The 22,750-nt window shown below is 41.4% G+C and overlaps 1 protein-coding gene across 1 annotated transcript in view; it reads left to right on the forward strand.

Annotated features, from left to right (window-relative positions):
* The window catches only part of dcc (DCC netrin 1 receptor), a 326,580-nt gene that overhangs the window by 22,741 nt on the left and 281,089 nt on the right, over window positions 1-22,750 (forward strand). The window contains exons 3-4 of the mRNA XM_041810331.1: window positions 6,145-6,432; window positions 17,242-17,392. Of these exons, the coding sequence (XP_041666265.1) occupies window positions 6,145-6,432; window positions 17,242-17,392 (439 nt within the window). The remainder of the gene's footprint in view (window positions 1-6,144; window positions 6,433-17,241; window positions 17,393-22,750) is intronic.

Here is a 22,750-nt window from a genome sequence, read left to right on the forward strand (position 1 = left end):
TTAAAGTCAGCTGTAAAATCTCAGAACAACATCTCCACAGATATGAAAATAAGCCCTTCTTTATTGAATTCCTGACATTCCTGCAGATTGTTGTTAATCTGCCCGGAGGCTGCGGCTGCCCGGCTGAAACGACAACAGAACCTCGCATGAGCCTCAGATGATAAAACAAGGCGGCTGTTCAGAGCGGCGCTGACAGTCGGCGGGGTCGTGTGTTTGTGAGGCTACAGGCTGTTTGTTGTTGGAGTGAATGTAATCAGACAGGAAGCGGCGTGTGTCCTGAAACACAGCGGGCCGGACACTTTCCGTCCACTCTCATCGGCTCTGTGTCCTTCTGTCGGTCTGTCCGACTTTCATCCGTCCTCCCCGCTGCTCACTCTCCTTCTCTCTCTTTCATATCTCCACCTGCTGCGACTCCCCGCTCCTCTGTTCCTTTTCTGTCTTCGTAATTCTCTCCAAGTCGACCTGAGAAACCTTTACTGTCAGATTACATCTCCTTCTTCACCTCTAATGCTGCTGCGTGTCTCCAGCTTCTGACGCAGAGGCACTTCTGTGCTAACAGCACACCTGACAGCAGCCGTTTGAGGAGATGAAGGGGAATGAGTCTGCCTTTGAACAGCAGAAACCCTCAGGGGAAAACACATTAAACAAATGGAGATTTTCTTAGAGCTGCACTTCCTTGAGTGGCCACTTGAGGCAGACTCCAAAAGTGAGCCCATCCCAGCATAGTCTCATGTAAAAATGTCAAACTTTACCAAAACAACTACAGCCTGGCAGAAGAGACAGTTTTAATGCTTACAGCTCATTTCTCCATGATTTTTTATTCTACTGTTTAAATAATATAAAGGCTAACCACAAAATGTTATGTTAGGTTGGTTATAAGGGATCCTTGCTAGCTCTCTAATGGAGTTACAAAACTTGACCTCTAAGTTGTTCTGATCCCCAGGAAGAAAATAAACCAACAGGGAGCGCCATGTTGGATAAGAACAATATTTATGCAAGCCTTCAGTGATAGTGGTGGCAGCAGTGATTGCTGGTGTAAATGGGCCATCCCATTTTACAAAGCTGTCCCTTTTATAAACAGATCCTCTCAAATTTGGTGGATCCAAGAGGAGCAGCAAACCTAAAACTTGCAATAAAACAATATAAATGTGTTTGTATTTTACAGTCAGAGCACAGTTGCATCGTCAGATAAACTCTAACCTCCAATTTCCACATACAGCAACCACGCTGCAGTCCACTGGCGAATCAGACTGTGGAGCAAATCGCTTCCTCTCTAGTCTATCAGAGCATTTCCACAGCCGGCAGTGGCGCGTGCCTGGAACGCAAATTTGCTCAGCTTCGTTCGAGAAACGCCGCAGGTCTGTTTTCAGTGCCGGCTGCTGCCAAACCGCTTCAATACCCGTCGCTCAGAAAGCTCCAAAAAAGGAAGTCACAAGCGTAGAATGTCTGGTTCTTTCAAAATATGACACAATGCACAGACTCCCGGTCGCATCAGCATATCAACATTAGGTCTCATCCTACAGCAAGAGCAAAGGGTCACCGAGAGGTCAGTGGGTCACAGAGCTACAACGGTGCCATTGACGAGGAAAAGTTAACTTTTGAGGACATTTAGCCAAAGAATTCTACATAAAACCACAGATCCTTTAAGTAAACATTAACCTTTTAACTTCCTAATGTACTCACCAAATGGTGGAAGCAATAATATCACAGACTTAAACCGGAAATTATGATAAATTAAGCCCCAAAGATAAAATAGTCTGCTTTTGACTATTGCTGCATAAACTTGCAGTTCCCCCGTGATCTCTGCCTGCTGATCAAGGCTGTGCGCCGCGGTGCAGCGCTCTAGACTCGCTTCCAGTGGGTGAGGTTGCTTGCCGTCAGTCGGACCAAACCTGTGGTGCTTCGGTGCATGGCACAGTCATCCTATTTGGAAACTGCAGGTAACACATATCCTTGGCATGGGGTGTATTTCACCTCCAAAGGGAAGCTCTGAGGCTGATTGGATGTCTATCAGACTCAAGACATGATCACCTACAGCTGACTGTTGAATATCCAGCAGGGATGAAATTTCACCAACTGTCTTTTTGCAAAGGAGGCATCATCACAGTGCCACACCAAGTCACTGAGCTCTTCAGTACGACCTATTTAGGATCGCAGATGTTGACTGCACGGCGAGGTGATGATTTCACACACCTGTGGAAATGGCCAAGTTGTTGCTTGTGTATCTGAATGTCAATGTCTGACAACATTACAGCAGGATCCTTGAATAAAGCAGAACATTTTGTAAAGATAATAATCAAACATTTGTTACATCACCCCTCTTGAAGGCCACCAAACCCCACTGACAAAATCACTGATTTTATCCAGCAATGGAGTTGTTGCTTCATTGCCTGGATCTGGAAGTTACTGAGGGTCATTAAAGTGTGCTTCACAGTTTTACATCCTCACTTCCATTTCAACACCATTTTAACACTATAAAACTAAAACTAACCACCTGAAACAGATAGAAACAAGAGCTCTCTGAGCCTGTAAGCAAAATTACAGTTTTTGTAAATGGTGTTGCTTCAAAGAGAGAAATGTACCAGCTGTTTGTAGGGTGTGCATGCTATTTGCTTCTTTCAGAAAGTAAATATGAGTTATTTTTTTGTTTTAAGCCATGCAAAATGAGCAAAACAGCCAAAAAGAGCCCCAAGAAGTGGCGAAGTTGGTGCTTCAGAGGGGTGTTTCTGCATTTTTCTGCAGCAACAGTACTCACCACTTCCTGGTTGGTCTTTAGCGGGGGGGGCGTGGCCAAAAGAGTCAGACAGGCCTCAGCACCAGTATTGCAACAGGTGGAGTAAACCATTATGATAAAGAAGGAGTTCAAGCAGAGTTAACCCCCAATAACTTGGATTTTTGAGCACATGTTGAATCCATGCACTGCCAGGCCTCTCTAGTTTCCTTAATAACTGTTGGTTTCTTTGCAGCAGGTGTAAAGGTGTGCCTTCTAGATGATTTTTTTATCATGAGTTCTCATTGTGGTCTCCCTTTTTAGTTGACTTGTCCACCTGAACAGGAAGGCTATAAAAAGCAGAGCTGCTTCACTGCATTTCTGGTGTTGACATCTGTGTTCTTCTTTCTAATTAATGTCAACTGAGTTTATTTTCTCATGCTGATCTTTGGAAGCCTCTGCTGCACAATCCGGCAGACCCTGAGGCAGTGATACCTTTGTTGACTTTATACCAGAGCTGTGTAGCTCTCTGGTGTCTCCAGATTTCAAACATATCCTCTGCCTTCTGGTGGTGTCTGTGAAATCTTGGCAGGATTTTGGATCATTTCCAAGAAAAGAGACCAAACTTAGGTCAGTAAAAACATCTTATCAGACTGTCTTTTCACCTGTCTGTAATCATGCAGAGTTGTAACACTGAAAGCCCATCTTGAATGCTGCTGCTTGTCAGATGTCGACTTATTTAACCTCTCTGCCCTGACTTCCTGTTAATTACAGCATTAATTTGAATGTTTTAGTATGACTTACAGAGCCGTGCATGGACAGGCTCCAGAGCAGGTCCTCATTGACAGACAGGATTTTTAAATTCACCTTAGACCCTGTCCACATGTCAGTTCGTCCACATGAGCATAAATGCAAAAACTAGGGCTGTCAAGATTAATCACATTAATTGATACTAACCACGACCCACAATTAATGCACAATAAGTGTACAATAATTGTGATTAAATTTTTAATTTTTTGACTGCCCTAATGATACATAACGTTCATAATGTTGGTTTTCTGTTTAGTAAATACGCTTCATGAGGCAAACAGAGTCCTCAATTTAAACAAGAAGTCATCTTGTGAAGGAGCCGCCAAGCTGGCCAGCACTGGTCTGTACCCATTATAGTCGTGCAGGAATTAGTCCTAAAACGTGGAAGTAAGTTAACATTTTAGCACTTCTGGTTCCCTTGTCTGAAAATCTGTTTTTTTTTTTAATGAGTTTCGGTTAAATACCTGAAATAAGGTCTGTGGTGAACACAAGCTCAAGAAAGTTTAATGTTTTATCCTAGAACATAAAATACATCTGAAATGTTCCCCACCTTTGAATTGTGTGTCTTTTCACATCTGAATAAAGGCCATTGCTTCAAGACAGCTAACAAAGACTGCAGCGTACTATACGTCATCATCCGAAGCGCGGCAACTGAGCCTGCCGTTCACTTGCATAGACATTATATACGTAGACGCCTCATTGGCCAGTGGGCCGTACGTCAACTCCACTGCCATCTTGCCAGAGGTATTCCTGGTTAAGATGCATTACTCCTGTGCTGCGTGGGGCTGACAAGATTGCATGGAATAAAACACAAAACGCTTCATCCCCTATTTACTTGCATTTGTTTATGGAATGGTCTATCCTCTGGCAAAATGGCAGACACGTTGATGTATAGCAGCAGCGGGCAAACACAGTCAATGAGATGTCTACGTATATAATGTCTATGTTCACTTCTATCCACAGGTGGTGACGTTAAATTCAGTTGACCATGTTGTAGTACAATGTAGCATGTTAGCTTTTTACTTTCGAACCAGATATGATGCTTATATTATCAATTTGTGAAGATTGTCTTTATGAACAAAAAGTGTAAGTTTCATAAACTTTCACTGGACACAGAGCTTATTTTCAGCAATAATCCAAAAACCCATTGAAAAATCCCATAGGCTCAACGCAGAGGGAACCCATGTTTGCCTACAAAATTACGTCACGACTACTGCTACTAGGTCGTCCTCAGACAAGCCCTCCATCTTAGCTTCCAGTCATCCCAGTTCTCCATACATCTAGCCAGCTTGTTGGTCTACGACTGCACCACTCTATAGTGTGTTGTTTTGGTTGTGAGCCCCCTAGTGGCAGAAATGTACATCCTGTGCTTTCAATAGCTTTAATATATTCTGAAGAGAATATTGACTTATCTTGAATGCTCTTTCACTTTATTTCTCTTCAAGATTTCGTGATTCTATGCACAATGGAGAAATATCATGGATGATGAACAGAGTTTTCAATCATCAAAGATCTAATTTTGGCGAGTTGTGTCTAGTCTTTCTGGGGGAAAAAAAAGTGCATTCACCAACAATGTCGTAGTCCAAAACCTTGAACTTCTTCTCCCATTACAGAGGTCAGGGGTTGGGGGATGGAGTCACATGCTACCGAGGTACTTGGTAAATAGAGGAAATAATCAGTTTCACTAAATTATCACGAGGAAGCTGCAGAAAACGTGAGCGAGGTACAGCAACAGAACAGCAGCTTCTGGTAGCAGCTTATGTAGCGGTCTTTAATATAACATACATGCCATGAAAATGCATGTGTTATTGCATTTTCATGGCAATAATTACCATGTTATCTTTCACTGTGGCTCTGTCATGGCAGTCATCTTCTTCCAGTAGGAAGAAAACTTCAACTATTGGATTTAAACGCCGTGATAAATACGGCACCCGTGTCTTTCTCCTGTATAAGAAGGTTGGTTGGCTTCCTCTGGAAAAGAGGAGCTACAAAAATGTGAATTTCTCTATATCTTTTAAAACTCTTGTTGCTACATGACCTCCTGACATCACAGCCCTGCTGGAGAGCAAACCTACATGACTCGCTCTGCAGACCTACCGCTGCTCGGAGACCCTGGAGCTTGGCGAAACTGATTCTTCCTTTGATGCTCTGAAAAATCCTCCAACACACTTTTAAGTTTGGAAAAAATCCTTAAAGGAACAAAGCCTTTTTTATGATGGCATGTTCTGTATGTAGAGCACGTTTGAATTAATCTGACCCATGCATTTGCTATATGAGTGTTATTGGGTCAGATTAGTACAGTGCTGTTCATACAGCTCAGCTCAGCAGTGTAGTTCTTTAAGGTTTATTCTGATATGATCTGGACCTAGATGGGTTTAACTGTCTTGATCAGTGCTTCCTGATGTGTCATTGCCGCTGATGTGAGATTGACACTTCCTGTTTTTGAGCAGAGCTTGTTACGTGTTTTCTCTTGTGAGTACAAACAAAGGGAACATGACAAATGACTTCATGCTGCGCAAACAGGATGCTTCCAGCAAAAATCAAAGAAACAGTCAATGAAATATGTTTATTCATGCTCCGTGAAGTCTAACAATAATCAATTGTTCTACATTTCTCTCCTTCAGGTCCTTTGAGAGTCGTCATCCCCACTGAGTCTGTCTCGTCATATCTGGGCGACACCGCCCTGATGCGCTGTGAAGTCTCAGGCGACCCAACGCCCATCATCCGCTGGCAGAAGAACCGGGAGGACTTGCCGATGACGTTTGACGCAGAATCTCGCCTGGCAGTGCTGCCGTCCGGCTCGCTGCAGGTCAGCCGGGTCCAGCCTCCAGACTCAGCCACGTACCGATGTCTGGCAGACAACCCCAGCAGCACCAGGACGGGAACGGACGCTGAGCTCAGAGTGCTACCAGGTAACTGATCCATCAGGGACGTTCTGCACATGTTTGACTGATCAGGGAGCACATGTTGCAATGAAATGATTCCTAGTATCTAGATGTGTAAAAAAGAGCTCGATTTTCGTGCAGCCTGCAGTCACATTGCTCCAGGTCCTACCAGGCCAGAGCATGGTACTGTCCTGCTTAAATGTCTTCACACTGTTAAATGAGGATGCTGCATCTTGTGGCGGGGCCGTCCAGTAATAGGTGTACCGCCCCACCCTAGTCTCAGCAGAGCTGGGGCATCCTACCTCAGGTAAAGCGGTGACAGCAATCCCAGACTTCCTCAACATCACAGGTATGGGAGCGGGCCTGTCCCCAGATTTGGCTGGACTTCTGATAAACCCAGTGAATGGACCCAGCTGTGATTTATTGATGGCTGAAATGCATGTGTTGGATCATTAGCACTGGTGCTAGCATCCTGGCTAACAGTTACTCCATTTTAGAGCTAAAAAGTATGTCTTTTATTGGCTATGTTGTTATTTTATTATTATTGGGTTCTGCTGTTAAAGTTATTTATTTGTAACTCTTTTTAACCTCTTTTAACCTCCTTTTCTGCCCATGTTTGTCACTTTAATTCCTCTCTTTTAATCAATTTTGCACACATTTTACCCAATTCCTCTTTTTAACCGTTTTTGCCATATTTTAACCGCTTTTCATCATAATTTTCTCCACCGATTTTTGTCACTTTTTAACACATTTCCCCCCATTTTTCTGCTGTTTTTGGCACTTTATACCTATGTTCTTGTCTCTGTTAACCCTTTGTTCCACTTTTAACCATTTTTTTTGCCAATTTATATCTATTTTGAGCCTCTTTTATCCCACTTTTGCCCTTTGATCCAATATCTCCACCCATTTTTTTGTCATTTCCAATCTTCTGTTGCTTCTGTTAACTCTTTTTCCACTGTTAACCATTTTTCACAACTTTTATTGCCAAATTTCTTGAAAATATTGTTAAAATCATTTTGCCAACTGTTAGCCCTTTCCCCCACTTCTTCTGGCTGTTTTTACAGTTTCTCTAACCATTTTTTGCAAATTTCGTTTCTATTTTTTTTTTTTTGCCTCTGTTAACCCATTTTCCCCCCTCATTTTAACATTTTTGAACAGTTTTCACACACTGTAAACCCATTTTTGCCACTTTTTTTTAACCCTTTCCACCATTGTGCATTTTGCCTCTGTTAACCCATTTTTTTCCTTCTGTTGTTTCCACTGATCAATTTTGCCGCTACTAACCCATTTTCATCACTTTTTGTGGCAAGTTTTGCAGATTTACACTGCATGTCACTCATTGTTTTGTCATTTTTGCCACTTCAAACCCATTTTTATGATTTTTTTTTACCTGTTTTCACAAATTTTCAAGCCATTTTTGTGATCTTCCACCTATTTTTGGCTCTGTTTTAGAGAAGGGGTTTTTTTTTTGAAGAAGGCTATACACTATGGAATAAATAAAAACAAGTTACTTGTTGCTTTGGTAAGAGTGGTTGTTATTCCGGTTAAAAAAAATAGAATACTGCTAAATTCTACAATTGATCCTGATTTGCTGACCTCCATGGGCCCCTCATTTGGCTGGGGCCTGAAAGCTCCTCCTTTAATCCCCCCTTACGTGTGGCCTTGTATGTGGGAGTCCCCCTGAACAGGAGTCAGGGTCCAGGTGCTGACTTCGATAGACTGCTAAAACAGCTGAGAACAGGTGGACGACATTCAGCCTACCTGATGGACGTTTGCTGTGCAGGGATTCCCTCCTAATCCGGCGATGAGGGTCTCCAGGGTTTTGCGCTGCTACCTTCATATGACATGCAGCTTGTTCAACGGCTGCAGGGTCAGAATTACTCCCTCTGCGCAGGTCTTTCGTTCGTACACTCCAGTGCTCTGGAGGCATGACGCCAGCCTCCTGTCCTGTCAGCTGTGTTAGCGACTGCTGTAACCACAGGCTAGAAGATGATTCTCAAAACTTGAAGTCCCAGAACAGACATACCTTCTATATCTTCAAAATGTTTGAACTGGTGTCAGCATTGTGTTTGAGATGCTTGATGTCAGTGGTAAAATGGTTTTTGAATAGGTGGTTTCATCAACATTTTTATTCTGCTAAAGTCTTCAGTGTCCTGAGCGTAAACCAGTCTGATCTAGGTGGTAGATTTTTGTCCCCTATGTATTATAGATGCCTTTAAAGAGCCTTTTCCACTCGTACCTTTGAATTGATGGGGGCTAATGTCCCCCACACTTGAAATGTTGTTTTTTTTAATCAACCATTTAAAGCAGATTTTTTTCCCATCTAGTTATACAGAGTACTGTAATTCAGCAGCAATTTAGCTCCATGTAGAGCTGTAGATGTGCTTTTGTCAGGTGGTAATTTCTGCTCATTTCCTCCTCATGTCTCATTTAAACCTGATATGTGATGAAATGAAAGAACGGCGTGTGAGGTGTGATGTTAATAATGTGTCCGTGTGCTGAGAGGAAGCAGCTGGGTCTGCAGGGAGCCTGTCAGCAGCTTCGTCCAATTATACAATCCGCAGCCTGCCCACTTCATCACTCAGATTAGAGTGCAGGTTAGCTAACAGCTTCCTGGTTAAACATCGCTCTGACTGCAGGCTGTGAAGTGTTCCTCTGCTCGCTCACAGCAGGGGGTCCGCCCATCTTCTGAGGGCGTGTGCTTTCCGTTTCAAACTTTACCTTCGTTTATAACTCAGCTATGCAAACTCTCAGGAGTAAATATTTGACTGTTCCTGAAGGAAACCAGAGAAAAGACCTTAAAGGAAAGAGCATTTGTGGTGTGCACCTGTCTGATAAGATCAATCTAAGTCTGCCAGTGGAAGTGGAGGTTTAAGCAATAAATAAATAAATATAACAGAGAGCCCAGGTTCCCAAGCATGCATCTCTGGAGGGCCGGCAGAGTTCAGATATTTCTAAAGGTCAAAGTTTCCAGTTTAATCCCTCTTTAAAAATCTTTCTCCTCGTTTTAATCTCTATCTCTTTATGGATCAGATAGATAAAGTTTTAATGACTCAGGCTCCATGGAGATTGTGTTACCTTTGACTTTATAAAGTTTTTATCAGGCTGAGCTATCAGACGAGCCACAGGGTCACAGCTGATCTGAATGCAACGGCTCATTCCCATGTGTCGTCCTCTCACGTAATGCTGGACTGTGTTATCGCTGCGTGACCTTCTGACCTCTCGTCTACTTCCTGCTCCATCCCAAACATTAAATAAAATGGTCAGATTAACCAGTGAAGAGCGACCAGTGAGAGCTGCAGCTGCAGTGAACTTTATAGTATAGTTTTAGATATGACAGTCAGAGAAATAAAGCAGTGTGATTGGTCATTTTAGAGTTAGTGGAGAATTCAAAGGAACTCGGTGTGTTAAGACGTGTTCACCTGTTAGTGTCTCTTACACTATATAGATAAATAAACAGATGTATGGATATGTAAGCATCCTTACCTCCCAGTGAAAAGTCCTGATTTTACAACCCCAATTCCAAAAAAGTTGGGACACATAATGATTGTCCACTCTCATAACCCTATGAGAGTCCACGACAGAACAGAAACAACATATCATATGTTGAAACTGAGACATTTTACCATTTCTTGACAAATATTAGGCAGCAACACATCTCAAAAAAGTAGCAAAAAAAAGTAGTAGGGCCATGTTTACCATTGTGTAGCATCTCCTCTTCTTTTAACAACAGTCTGGGAAGTGAAGGGATCAGTTGATGGGAGAGGAATGTTGTCCTATTCTTGTCTGATGTAGGATTCTAGTTGTGTAACAGTCCTGGGTCTTCTTTGTTTTCTACTGGTGAAAGGTCTGGACTGCAGGCAGGCCAGTTCAGGACCCAGACTCTCCTATTGTGAAGCCATGCTGTTGTGATGGATGTGGTTTAGCATTGTCTTGCTGAAATAGTCAAGGCTTTCCCTGAAAGAGACATCGTCTGGATGGGAGCATATGTTGCTCTAAAACCTCTCTCTACTTTTCAGCATTGATAGTTCCTTTCCAGATGTGTAAGCTGTCCACACCATAGGCACTAATGAGCCAGGATGACAAGCTGGACGGTCCCTCTTCTTGCTAGTCCACAGGACACGGCTTCTGTGATCAAAGTTTGGTTCCTCTGACAACAGAACAGTTCTCCATGTTTCCTCAGTCCATGTTAATGAGCTTTGGCCCAGAGAAGACAGTGGTGTTTCTGGATCCTGTCCACATATGGCTTCTTCTCTTCATGATCCAGCTTTAACTGTCATTTGTGGAAGGCGCAGCCAACTGTAGTGACAGACAATGATTTCTGGAAGCCCATGTAGTGATTTCCAGTACAGAATCATGCCTGTTTTTAATGTCCCTTGCACACAAAAATCCTCCAGATTCCCTGAACCTTTTGATGATATTGTGCACTGTTAAGTGGGTCTGAACTAAAAAGTGGGTTGTGACTGAGCTTTTAGAGAAAAAAGCAGCAAAAAAGTATCAGGCATATGGGAGCCCTAACTGGACACAAATCCACACTTTTTTATTACTTGTCTCTCTCTCTTGATAACAACATTTGTATGATTTTAGCAAGGTTTAGACTTATCTAACCATTTTATTAGGATGGCAAAGCTGGTTTTCCCAAGATAATGAGGTAATTCTTCAAGAAAATTCCATAATATTTGAGTAGAACGCAGCATAAATTAAATGTATGCATGTGTCCAATTGTGTTTTGTTATGTTAAAGGTCCAGCATTTTCCATGAATCTGATTTTAGTGATTGAGATTTTTTTTTTTTTTTTTTTAATTGGTGAAAGATTTTTCATAAGGATGCATTGGTGTGTACCGATGCCTGTCCTCATGTTACTGACCTGTTAACAATTTGCCTAAATATGCTGCAAAATGCTCCTCCAGCTGTTTTTCAGTGGTAATTTTCCAGCCTTTAGTTGCCCCATGCCTATGTTTTTGAGACATGTTGCTGCCATGAAATTCATAATGAGCTAATATTTTCATGCAATGGTAAAAAGTCTCATTTCCAAAATCTGATTTGTTGTTTATGTTCTATTTTGAATCAAATATGGGTTTATGAGATTGGACAATCATTGTATTCTGCATCCCAACATTTTTGGAACTAGGGTCATAAAATCAGGACTTTTCATTAGGAGGTAAGGATGAATGCATATCTATATATCTTTACATCTATATATCTATATATGTAAGTAAAGTGTGTAAAATGTGGGGTTAAGAGATTTGACAGTCATTAGCTTTTGTTTTGTTTACATTTTACACAGTGTCCCAACTTTTTTGGTATGGGGTCGTACAATCTATGATTAAATTGTACCAAATTCCACCTTACTTCCCTCTGAAACATGCAGATTTTACTTGCAGGGCACTGTGATTGGTAGACAATCCTGTCCATTAGAATGGTTATTATGATCACATAAAGGAATAGTTCACTTTTTCTTAATCATTCTAAAGGCTCATAGTCTGAGACTGTGGATCAGATAGGTTTCCCTACAGGTGTGCTGTGGTTTTTCTTCCATGGTTGAGTATATTTTGTATGCTGTGTGTGTCTACGGTAGTCTCAGAGAGTGTCCAGGCTCCTCTTCCTCATTTTCATGCGTGCGGTGTCGCTGTGTCGTCTGAATTGCTGACATTCTCTTTTGGTCTGCGTGTCCGTGAAAGCATTAAAGGAGTCACGGTTTCGTTCAGTGATTATTTCTATGATCCCTCCTCACTCGTTACTCTTTACTCTGTCGCCAAAAATAAAGAGAAAAATCTGCAGTGTAGATATTTTCTGCTTCATCCCCTCGCTCTCAGAGCCCAGGTTTCTGCTGATGATGTCGGTTTTTGTTTGTTATTCTGATTTGTGCTCCTGATTCCTCGGGTCAGACAGCCTCACATGTTATTTATATGCATGCGTGTTTGTGATTCTGTATCGGATATGAAATAATAAGGTAGATGTGTGTAGAAGAAGGGTGTTTATATTCAGGCTGGGACAAGGTTTCCAACATTTCTCTGACTATAGAGAAAAAATCCAGAGTATTTGATCCTGTAGGGCTGTGAGAGAGAAAAAGAGAGTGAAAGATGGAGGACCCTGGGGCGCGTTGATGTAACTTCCTGTCTCCGTGGAAGCCCTGGAGCTGACCTGAGGGCGAACACAACCTAGCCCGTTATAGGACTTTGTCTGAGTGAGATTTTCTTGAAGGATGAGATGATATAAATAAAAGAATCTCCACCTTAAAAGTTTGACCTGAGTCAACTTTAGATTCTTTCATTATTTGAGCAGCCAATCACCATTCAGCAAGGTGTCGTCGGCTTATGTGGTTTGAAAATCAGACTAGGATCATAGCATTTCTCAAATATTTGGGGCCTGAAATGATTTAAAGGCCACAATAAATACATTTCATCCTGATTTGGGTTTCAGTGGGAAACTTGTTTGATCTTTGCTCCATTCTGTCCAGTTTACCTCCACATTCTTAAATTACACCTCTTTACCAGGTGTCTGATTCAATCTTTTATATTTTCTCCACTTTTGTTTTTTGGCTGTTTCTCTGCCAGTATCCTCTGACTCAGCAGCGTAACAGCTGCATGATAGATCAGCTCTACAGCTCAGATTCATTGCCTTCTGTCTGATTTTCTCCCTCTAAACTTTTCAGCTGGTGAACCTCAGAGCAGCTGGCTGCTGCTTTCAGCACCATGGACAGCGGCCACTTCAGCCGTCTCCAGAGGGCTTCTAACAGACACTCGGCTAAACTGGCTAACTTTGGAGGAGAAGTTTAGTACTTTTCAAGAGGTTTTCTGTCAATAGTATTCTAGTAGAAGGAGGTGCTGATCAGTGGGACCCCTTTATGGAGGGACCGGCTTCAGAGGTGGCACAGATAGTAGTGTACATGTCTACACAGATGGGGCTGTTTGCTTCACATAATTTAACTGATTTTAAAATCAGAGCTTAAACAGACATGGGCAAGATAGATTTATCTTATAAAGGAAATTCTAAGTGTTTTACTTTGGGGCACCTCATACCTTTACATGATATATTTGCTATCAGGCCTGTCCACAGCTGCTAGCATCTTGAAAGTTATCTCATGTTGGAGCAACAAAGTGTGTCAAGCTATTATTGGATTATGATGTTCACTTGACACTTCCTTTTCACACCTTTTGATATTTTTTCCAATTTTATCCAATTTTTGCCCATATTTGCAATTTTTTGCCCCTTTCTTGCAATCCTATTCCATTTGAAGCCCATTTCTGCAATGTCTTTCTGCAATTTTTAGCAACGTATTGTCCCTTTTCAACCCTTTTTTGTTTGTTTTTAACTATTTTTTGCTGCTTCTTGCCAATATTTTGCCACTTTACTTTTCCCATCTTTATCATTTCTGCCACTTTTTGATACTTCTACCTGTTTTTGATACCTTTTGCCCCTTTCTTGCTCCTTTTTTGCCCCTTTTTGCTTATTTCTGTCTATTTATGTTACCAGTTTCGTTTTTTGCCACTATTTGCCCATTCCTTCCATTTATTTTTATGACATTTGACACATTTTTGCTGCTTTTCATCCATTTTGCCATTTCTTTTTGACACATTTTGCCCATTTTCACGACTTGTATCCCATTTTTGCCCACATTTGCAATTTTTTTGGCCCTTTTTTGCAAGCCCATGCCATTTCAAGCCCACTTCTGCAATGTCTTTCTCTAGCTTTTAGCCACATTTTGTGCACCTTAGCTATTAAATCTGACATTATTTCCCCAATAATTTAGTTCAGTGTGCCCATCTATATTGTTAGCATCACTACTAAAAAGGTAATACTGCTTTAAGAGAAGGGGTTTGTTTTGTAAAAGGCTATTTTACAGCATGAATATATAAAGTCCTTTTGTTGCTTTGATAAGAGTGGTTTTTATTCAGGCTAAAAATACGATACAGTTATCACACCTTAACTTTACAATGGATTCTCCTGACGTCCATCAGCCCCCAGTTTGGTCGGCCTCCTCTATCCCCCTTTATGGGCGGCCTTGCTTTCTATTGACTGGTACCTCATTTAACCCCACTTCAAAAAAGTTAGAAATTCCTGTCATTTTTAAATCCTTTCTTAATGCCACAAGAAGTTTCAAATATCACATTTTTACTCAAGATCTTCTTTACATCATATTTGGTCACCTGAAAATACCCTCCAGCTATTCTGTTGCACTGAACATGTGTGCTGAAACATGTGGCTACTGTCTTTGGATGGTTTCACATAAGGGACCAGAGCCCAGATCAGAGTGCACTTCAGCACAAAGTCCTGTTCAGTTCAGTGAATACAAGTGTACTGTACCCAGGCACCATGCCCGAGTCTGCTTGAAAAGACTGTGTTGACTTGAGCACTTGCATGATTAACATGTACTCAGGCATGGTGCGTGGAAGATGTGGCTGCAGTCAGACAATAGCACTGGGTCATCAGTTATTATAGCTTTAAAGTCAATTCTAAGCATCCCCTGTCTCTTCAAAAACTGCTGTTTCTGCACAATGCTGGCCCATTTCATCTTCTGAGCTACAGGGTAGATTTGGAAGTGGAAAGAGTGCTACTTTTGGTGTCTTAAAAACAATAAAAACAACCATTGTAGCCTGCAGGATGGACTCCACTGTCCTTATAGGGTGTAAAGAAATGTTGACTTGAGTGGCTAGCACGGGTGTCTCTTTTTCTTTCTCCTTCCTGGCGAAGGAGAATGGAGGGGGTACAACTGCATCCAGGCAGAGGAGGAAACAATCATGCTAAATGTGAAAATGCCCTTTGAATTGCCAAGCACCCACCTTATTTGTAGAAATTCATATAACCACTTTATTTCAAAATTTTCAAACCCTTTACAGCAGGGCGGCCCGTGGCCAAAGTGAGGCCCTAAGCAGACTCTGATATGAAGCCCCCCAATGCTGTCTTATACCCTATTCACACAGGAATAGTATAACCAAGGGACCTCTGGTAATTTGTAATAATGGTGCAGGATGTCTGTGTTTTAAATCCTGTGATTCAACCACATCTTTTATTTGCAAACATAATTTAACAGAAAGTAAATCAAAGTCCTGCAGAAGCCATATCTTTTCAGCCAAAAAAAAAAGACTTCAGTGTTGGTCTTTGCACTCCTTTTAGTAAAGAACTGTGGTCCAGTTCTGATATTAAATGCTGCTATACCAAAGCTACATCCTAGCTAATCCCTACACCAGTGGCAGCCATTGCCATTGCAGTACAATTAAACCCTGCCTTTAGCTTCCGCCTTTTTGTCGTCAAATAAAGCTGATTAGTAAGGTCCATTCGCTGCCTGATGACAGACATGGAATCTGACCAATCCACCCACTTTGCAAGGTTAAAACATTTCTGATTGAATGTCTTTATTTGACCCCTAAATGTTAAAGTGAGGGACATCTTTTACCGTTCTTTCACTGCAGTGAGTTTGAAGCAAGGCTGTTACCTCTGTAGATATAAACGTAATACTTTTCATCATAGAATTATTTAACTTTAACCACAGTATGTCCCTGTGCTTTACAAGAATCTCCATGAAAGCTGAGGCTTTTAGAGTGAAGGTTCTGTTTTGTTGTCAGATTCTGGAGGTGAATGCAGAAAATGTTCACATAATTTAAAGGGCTGCACATTTAATTTCAAATCTGAAAACATTTTGATAGTTTGTCAGTTATTCATTTGAAATGTTTGGCTCCAAGAAAATTGCTTTTCCCAATGCCGTCAGTACTATTTGTTCTCTTTTTCATCTGTTTCCTCTCCCCCGGTTGTTACTGGGGTGTCTGTCCTTCTACCTGGGTTCTTTCTTTTTAGCCCAATAGCTCCAGAATGCTTTGACGGATTTTCTTCAACTTTTGCATGAAGGTCCACTCTGAATCAAGGATGCAATGATTAGATTTTGGGTCAAAGTTCAAGGTTATTGGGCTTCAACTCACAGAGGCATACAACTGCTATGCAGTGGTGCTAACTCTTTGGTGTGCTAGCTCATACTCTGCACAATAACTTCCTGTAAATATGCATAATTGGTATTAAATTAAAGATAAAAATGTGCTTTTTAAAAATGACAACAGCAACAAATAGTATTTTTTTCTGTCTTGAAAATAAGAATGTGCTTTTGTCGCTCACTGAAGTCTCATTTCTCTGTGCTGTGAAGGTCAGTTTCTGCTGGGATTTCTAAGGTTAACCTTGGATATGATTGGATGAGGGCCTTATGGGTAAAGCTTACAACAAAGCTTTGGTTCACCGTATAAAGAAAGTAGATTCAGTTTGATAAGAATGGCAGCCTGTTGGGATTATGCTTCATGAGATTAAAAGGAGAACAGAAAAAGACGTGTGACATAAAGCGTCTCCTACAGCTGCTGAGGATTGACAAAGTACGGAATCATAAGCTTATCTGTGTGGTGGTATTACATTTTTCACAATAGTGAGCTTCAATTTTTCAACAGTGAAAGGAGAAGCCTTTCCTATTTCATCCCAGCAGAGCTGGGCGCACAAATATTTGTCCGTGGAAGAGCTGGAAAAAGACAATCCTGCACAGAGTCGTGACCTGAGCTCCATCTGACACCTTTGTGATGAGCAGGAACACCAGCTGTTAGTCCGACCTTATCACCCAGCCTCAGCGTTATACCTCGCTGACTCTCTGTGGCTGAATGGGAGATAATCCCTGCAGCAGCTTCAACATGTGCTGGGAGGACTGGAACCAGATGAGAAGGCTTAATCCCAATCCATTGTTTTATAATGACACGTTTAACCCCTCACCTGCAGCTGGAGCCTTTAGGTTCTGCATATTTTTGGCTGTATCTTCAAATGAGATCCACCTTTAAGCTTCTCATTCCTCTTTTCTTTGTCTTTCAGAGCCCGGTGTGAGCAGGACTCTGCAGTTCCTCCAGCGTCCGTCCAAAGTCACAGTCCTGTTGGGGAGTGATGCCGTGCTGGAATGTGCCGCATCTGGGTACCCGACTCCGGGCATCCAGTGGAGAAGAGGAGAGGAGCTCATCCAAAGCTGGTCTGTGTTAGAAAAAATAATAAATATGATAAAATGATAATAATTCTTTGTTTTGATAATGTTTTTTAGTAGCACCAAAAACTGCTGCTTGCTAGGCTGTGATGAAAGATGATTTTGCTTCCAGTTGCCCACAACCTCAGGTTCTCACCAGTGTTTATTGATGCTAGCTGATAAATCTTGACTTGGCATTTGCAGCAGCTACAGACCAGGAAATTGCATCCTTGTTAGGAAGAGTTAGACTGTCCCTTCTCACTTTTGATTGGTCAGTAAGAGAAAAGCGACATTGATGGGTGCAGCACTGTTCCACAACTTAAGAGTAGAGCACGACCGATATGGGATTTTTGAAATAAGAACATTGATATACACAGGATATATACTGTACATGAACACAAATTCTTATATTTATATTATCTTTGTTTATTTCACAAAGATGCAACTGAGACGACATTATAACGCTGTATAATAGTTTTTTATTAGATAATGGTGGACATGTGAATTAACAGTTGCATTTATAATTGTTTATTCTCTACTCTTGCATCTCTACTCCTCTAAGCAGTAGAGACGCAACTGGTCCACTACAACTCCCACAATGCTTTGTATGTCAAACAAATATGGCTGCTCACTGAAGAAAGTCAAAGTACATGATCAAAAATGGATTAAAAATGAATTAAAAAGACGCTTATTATCAGATGTAATGCTGTGGATTTAATCTCCAAAGACCCCGAAAAGTCACCAAAGTTCAGGGCTCGCTACAACGGTGTCCTATAGAGCTACAGAGATGCTGATGGTAGCAAACAGATGGCAAAATGGTCAGTTTTCAGAGGAGAAAAGGAGTAAGTTTCTATGACTTATGGTTCAAAAGTTATCAACATTTTTATAAACTGTGTCACGTATTTTTGTACAGGACAACACTGTCCTCAGAAACTCCGGAAAGTCAGCCAGGCTCACTAGAAAATGTTAGCACCCACGACTTACAGTTCAAATATTACCAAGTGATTTATAAAGGGATGTGCCTGCTGCACATAACCATGCCGCGTGAGTTCTAAGAGTTAATATATTGGCTACATATTGGCCGATGTTTATTAATCTGTGTTACGCTATAATTGGCCAGATTAATCGGCCTGCCGATTTATCGGTTGGGCTCTACTTAAGAGCAGTTGAAAATTGGTTCATCCAGTAGAAATAAGGAAGCTATGGACACAGTCTTTTACCCTCAAATTCCACATACTCCTCTCCAGCAATACGCATGCAAAGTGCATTTTGGAGCAAATCCCTCTCTCTCCCACAGAAAGGCAAAATGATCTGTAGTTTACTTGATCTTCCTGTGCAAGCTCCCAGTTCTCCTGTGATCTTGTGGCCACTTGCCCAAAAAACAGGTCAATCAGCCAAGGTCAACTGCTGTCTGTTGGAGCAAAGCGCTGCACGCCTGGAATGAAACACAAGCAGAGTATGTGAAATTTGTGAGTTAGGGCCAGTGTCCATAGCAACCCTTACAGCAAGATATCCCAGAATGGAAATACATGCTAAAAACTTCAGAGAAAAATTGGATTAAACTTTGAATAAGAGGTAGGGAAAGGGTTAAGGAAATGTTAAAGATACCAAAAGGTAAAAGTTAAAAACTTCACCTGCAAATCCTGATTACAAAATGTTCAACAAAGCTGAGTCAGCGGTCTACTTACAAGCAAAACAAAATGTGTCCACCATGAAAACATTCTAACACAGCAAATGTAGCTTACGTAGCTCCATTGGCTATGTGAGTGATGTAGCTAGCTGAGCTACGTAGCTAACATAGCTAAGGCTAACCTCACAAAGCAGCTAAGTAAGCTAAGTAGCCAGGTCTATCTATGTAGTTACATTAACCTTAGCTACATTTGCTAAAGCTCACATTGCTAAAGCTGACTTAGCTATAGATGGCTAAAGTAGCTAAAGCTTAGCTACAAGCTAAGCTTTAGCTACTTTAGCATTGACTTTAGCATTATCTATGTATCTTGCATAGCAATGTAGATAACATAGCGAAAGCTTAGCTCACAAAGCAGCTGTTTAAGCTACATGTAATTGTTATCTGTGTAGCTAAGTAAGCTTTAGCTACATTTGCCAAATCTCACGTTCCCTATGCTAACTATAGATACCATAGGTGCATAGCTAACTAACTATGCAGCTAAAGACTAGCTTTAGATACTTTAGCTTTGACTTTAGCATTATTTGTGTAACTAAGTTAGCTTGAGCTGTGCTTAACAAAGATAACTTCACTGCAGATGTAGTAACGTTAATTTTGCAGATAGCGTAGCTTTTTTGGCTTTAGCTGAGTGGTCTGCACAGTCTGCAGACAGACTCCTCTCACTTTCAGAGCTCACAGCATTCATTTTGGACTCAAAGCCAAGGTAGTCCAGAGTTTTCTGGACTGAAAAACCCTGTTGGAATCAGCTGTTTTTGTCGCCACGCTCACAGCAGTCTCACTTGACAATGTCACTTCTCTCTCCCTGGCCAATCAAATTGCAGACAAGGGGAAGACTGGATAATTGAGGAAGACTTTTGAGGGTAAAGTTTCCAGGTCTGGGGCTGCTACCTGTGTCAGGACAGGAGTCTTTAATGTTGCCTTCATGACTTGTTGGTGATATTTCCCTGAAAAAAGTAAATATGAAGCACACAGCAATTTGAATATGACATCATGGGTTCTACCTAAGAAAGAAAAAGCAATACTTTGTACCCTGGCAGAAGTAATTTCTCGTGAGAAGCGGTGCTGGCTGTGGACACATGTTACGGTTTTCAACGCGGGACATTTTCTATCTAAACACCAAAGCCTACTGAAACGTGATTGGTCAGTTTATCTCAAACTATTACAAAGAGAAACCAGACCACTGAACATGGTGAAATCCCAGCCCCTCGTTCTGAATCTCTATGTATAATCAGTAAATAGAGATTGATTAAAGTCTAGATAATATTTTCCGTCTAATAAAGTGATATTTTGTCATCATTCTGATTTATAAGACTACTTAGACTCCCTTTAACCCTACCAATAAATAACAAAGAACAGTTTGTATGTGTACACCACAATAAAACAGTGAAACAGGGTGTTTGTATGTTTAAAAGCTCAAATATCTATTGCTGCTCTGTTGCTCAGTTTAACACACCCACTGTGGATTATTTTCCCACTCACTCTTTATTATTCTGCTGCTCCAAACAAACACGAGAATCCCAAACATGTATTAATCCAGCACTGATAATAGACGAAAACAAATGTTCCATTTCCTCCTGTTTACAGAAAACTACAGGGAGCCGCTGTTTTCAGGGAATCGAAGCCTTTTACAAGATGAATGTACAGTATGAGCTGAGGGCGGTGGAATTCATCAAATATTAATCTCAAACATGATTTTTGGCTTCCCGCAATCAAATAAACACCATCGACTGAGATACTGAGGTTTAAAATGCGTATTTGGCTGTGTTTTAAATGAAACGCTCCCTAAACAAACCAGGGATTAATTCAGATGTTTTGGCACTTCTGGGGAGCTGCCTGTGTGAAAAATGTCCCTGATGTTGAGGCTGCGGTCCAGAGTCGAAAATAAGTATTTATAAATGGAAACAAGCCAGGACTTTGAAATGGATTTTTTACTCTTTTTAGCCAGTCTTTTGTGTTCAGGAGGAAAATGTGTTAACCAGGAAATAAACTTTAAAAAACCTGTAGATAGCAGATCTGCATGGTCACAGAAAGACGATGCTTTAAGTACATTTTCTAAGATTCAAGTTGTCAGACAACCAGCAACAATACACAAAATTTGTTTGACTTCCTGATGAAGGCTCAATGCCAAACTGCATTGAGAGGAGTATTTTTGAGGTCCATTTGACTAACCCTTTCACTGGAACCAAAGCGGCTTAAAACATGGGCAAGTTTGAGCTCTGCACAACATACATCACCTGCCTCCATATCAGCCAATAGGTTCTTCCCTCCCCTTGAGGGGCAAGTAGTGACCTCGGCATAGAGAAACTCCACCAAAAAGGCAGTGTTTTGAGGGTTTCGACTATGCCAAAAGTTCAAAGTAAAAAAATATAAACTTTCTAAATTATTAAGCTACTTATATGCCCCAAAAGTAGTGAAATATTCAGGCAAATTTTTAAAAAAAAGTCTTCATCTAAAGCCTGGACAAGCGAGGCATACAACACTCATGTTTGGTCCAGTTCCACAAAGTGGTCTGGTTTGGTTCTCTCCAGCTTTGCCATGGTCAAGCACATTAAACTATAATATTACCCATGATTCTTCTGTTGATTTCTGTCTCATCAGCTTCCAGCTTCACTTCACTTGGGATGGGAAATCTGTGTCTTTTAACTCTTTGGGTGCCAGAGTTTTTTCAAGAAAATATTCCATTTTGATATCAAGATTTCAAAAGGCTGTAGCTTGAAAGTGGTTAGAGATAAAGGCATACTGTAAATGAGAAAAATCTTCAGTATGATCCTAAGTTTGCAATGGGAGTAAATTCACTCATCTAATTTGCATAATCTGACATCACCACCGCCATTGGCTGTGCATTTTCTTCCACGGCTTCTAACATGGCTGCCTCTACCTTCGTGGTGTTTTTCATTCCCCACCTCCGTCACTATCCGCGGTGTTTTGACCACCCCAATACCCCCACCACGTCCCCTCCCTCCCCGGCCATGGTGAGGCAAAGCATCGGCCTTGGTATGGCGCTGTCGGTGCTCACAGACTGACAGACCGTCAGTCTCACCCATGGTTTCACCGGATGACTGAACGTCATGTCAGAGGGTGAATATTCCTCTATTCCTCCCAGCATTGTGAGTACTCTTGCTACAATTCACTCTCTTTCTCTCCGTTACGCTCCGACTACAACCGCCACTTCCTCATCTCCTCGACCGGGGGTGGGTCTTTCAAAACTCTCTCTCCTCAAAACTTTGAATAGAAACACACCCACAAATGCTGCTGGGATTGAAGTTACTCTTGTCTGCCATCTCCTGGTGTAAAGTAGTAACAACATTAAGCACCATATTTGCAGCTAGAGCCTATTTAACTCAGCAATGTTGCTTGTCTCAATTTTGCAACTTTGGCACTTAAAGGGTTAAGAGATCCAGACCATCTGGCTAAGCTCAGTAGAGCTGGTTATTTGGCTCTTCAACAGGGTTTCATATGGTAGCAGTTTGGCTTTTTAAATGTGGATTAAAAAGCAACAAAAGATGCAGGGAAGGAAACTGGCACTTGAACGGGAGTTGGTTAAGGTGGCTAACATTCAAGAGCCGTTTTGTAGCACAGGCTCGTTCACGAGCGGCACATCATCACTGCATGGCAGTTAAACCAGTTTAACTATGGTCAAAATCACTTTTTTGTAAAGTGTAGGGATCTGCTCTGTTCCC

Source organism: Cheilinus undulatus, linkage group 17 (assembly GCF_018320785.1).
Source record: "Cheilinus undulatus linkage group 17, ASM1832078v1, whole genome shotgun sequence".
Classification (NCBI taxonomy): Eukaryota; Metazoa; Chordata; class Actinopteri; order Labriformes; family Labridae; genus Cheilinus; species Cheilinus undulatus.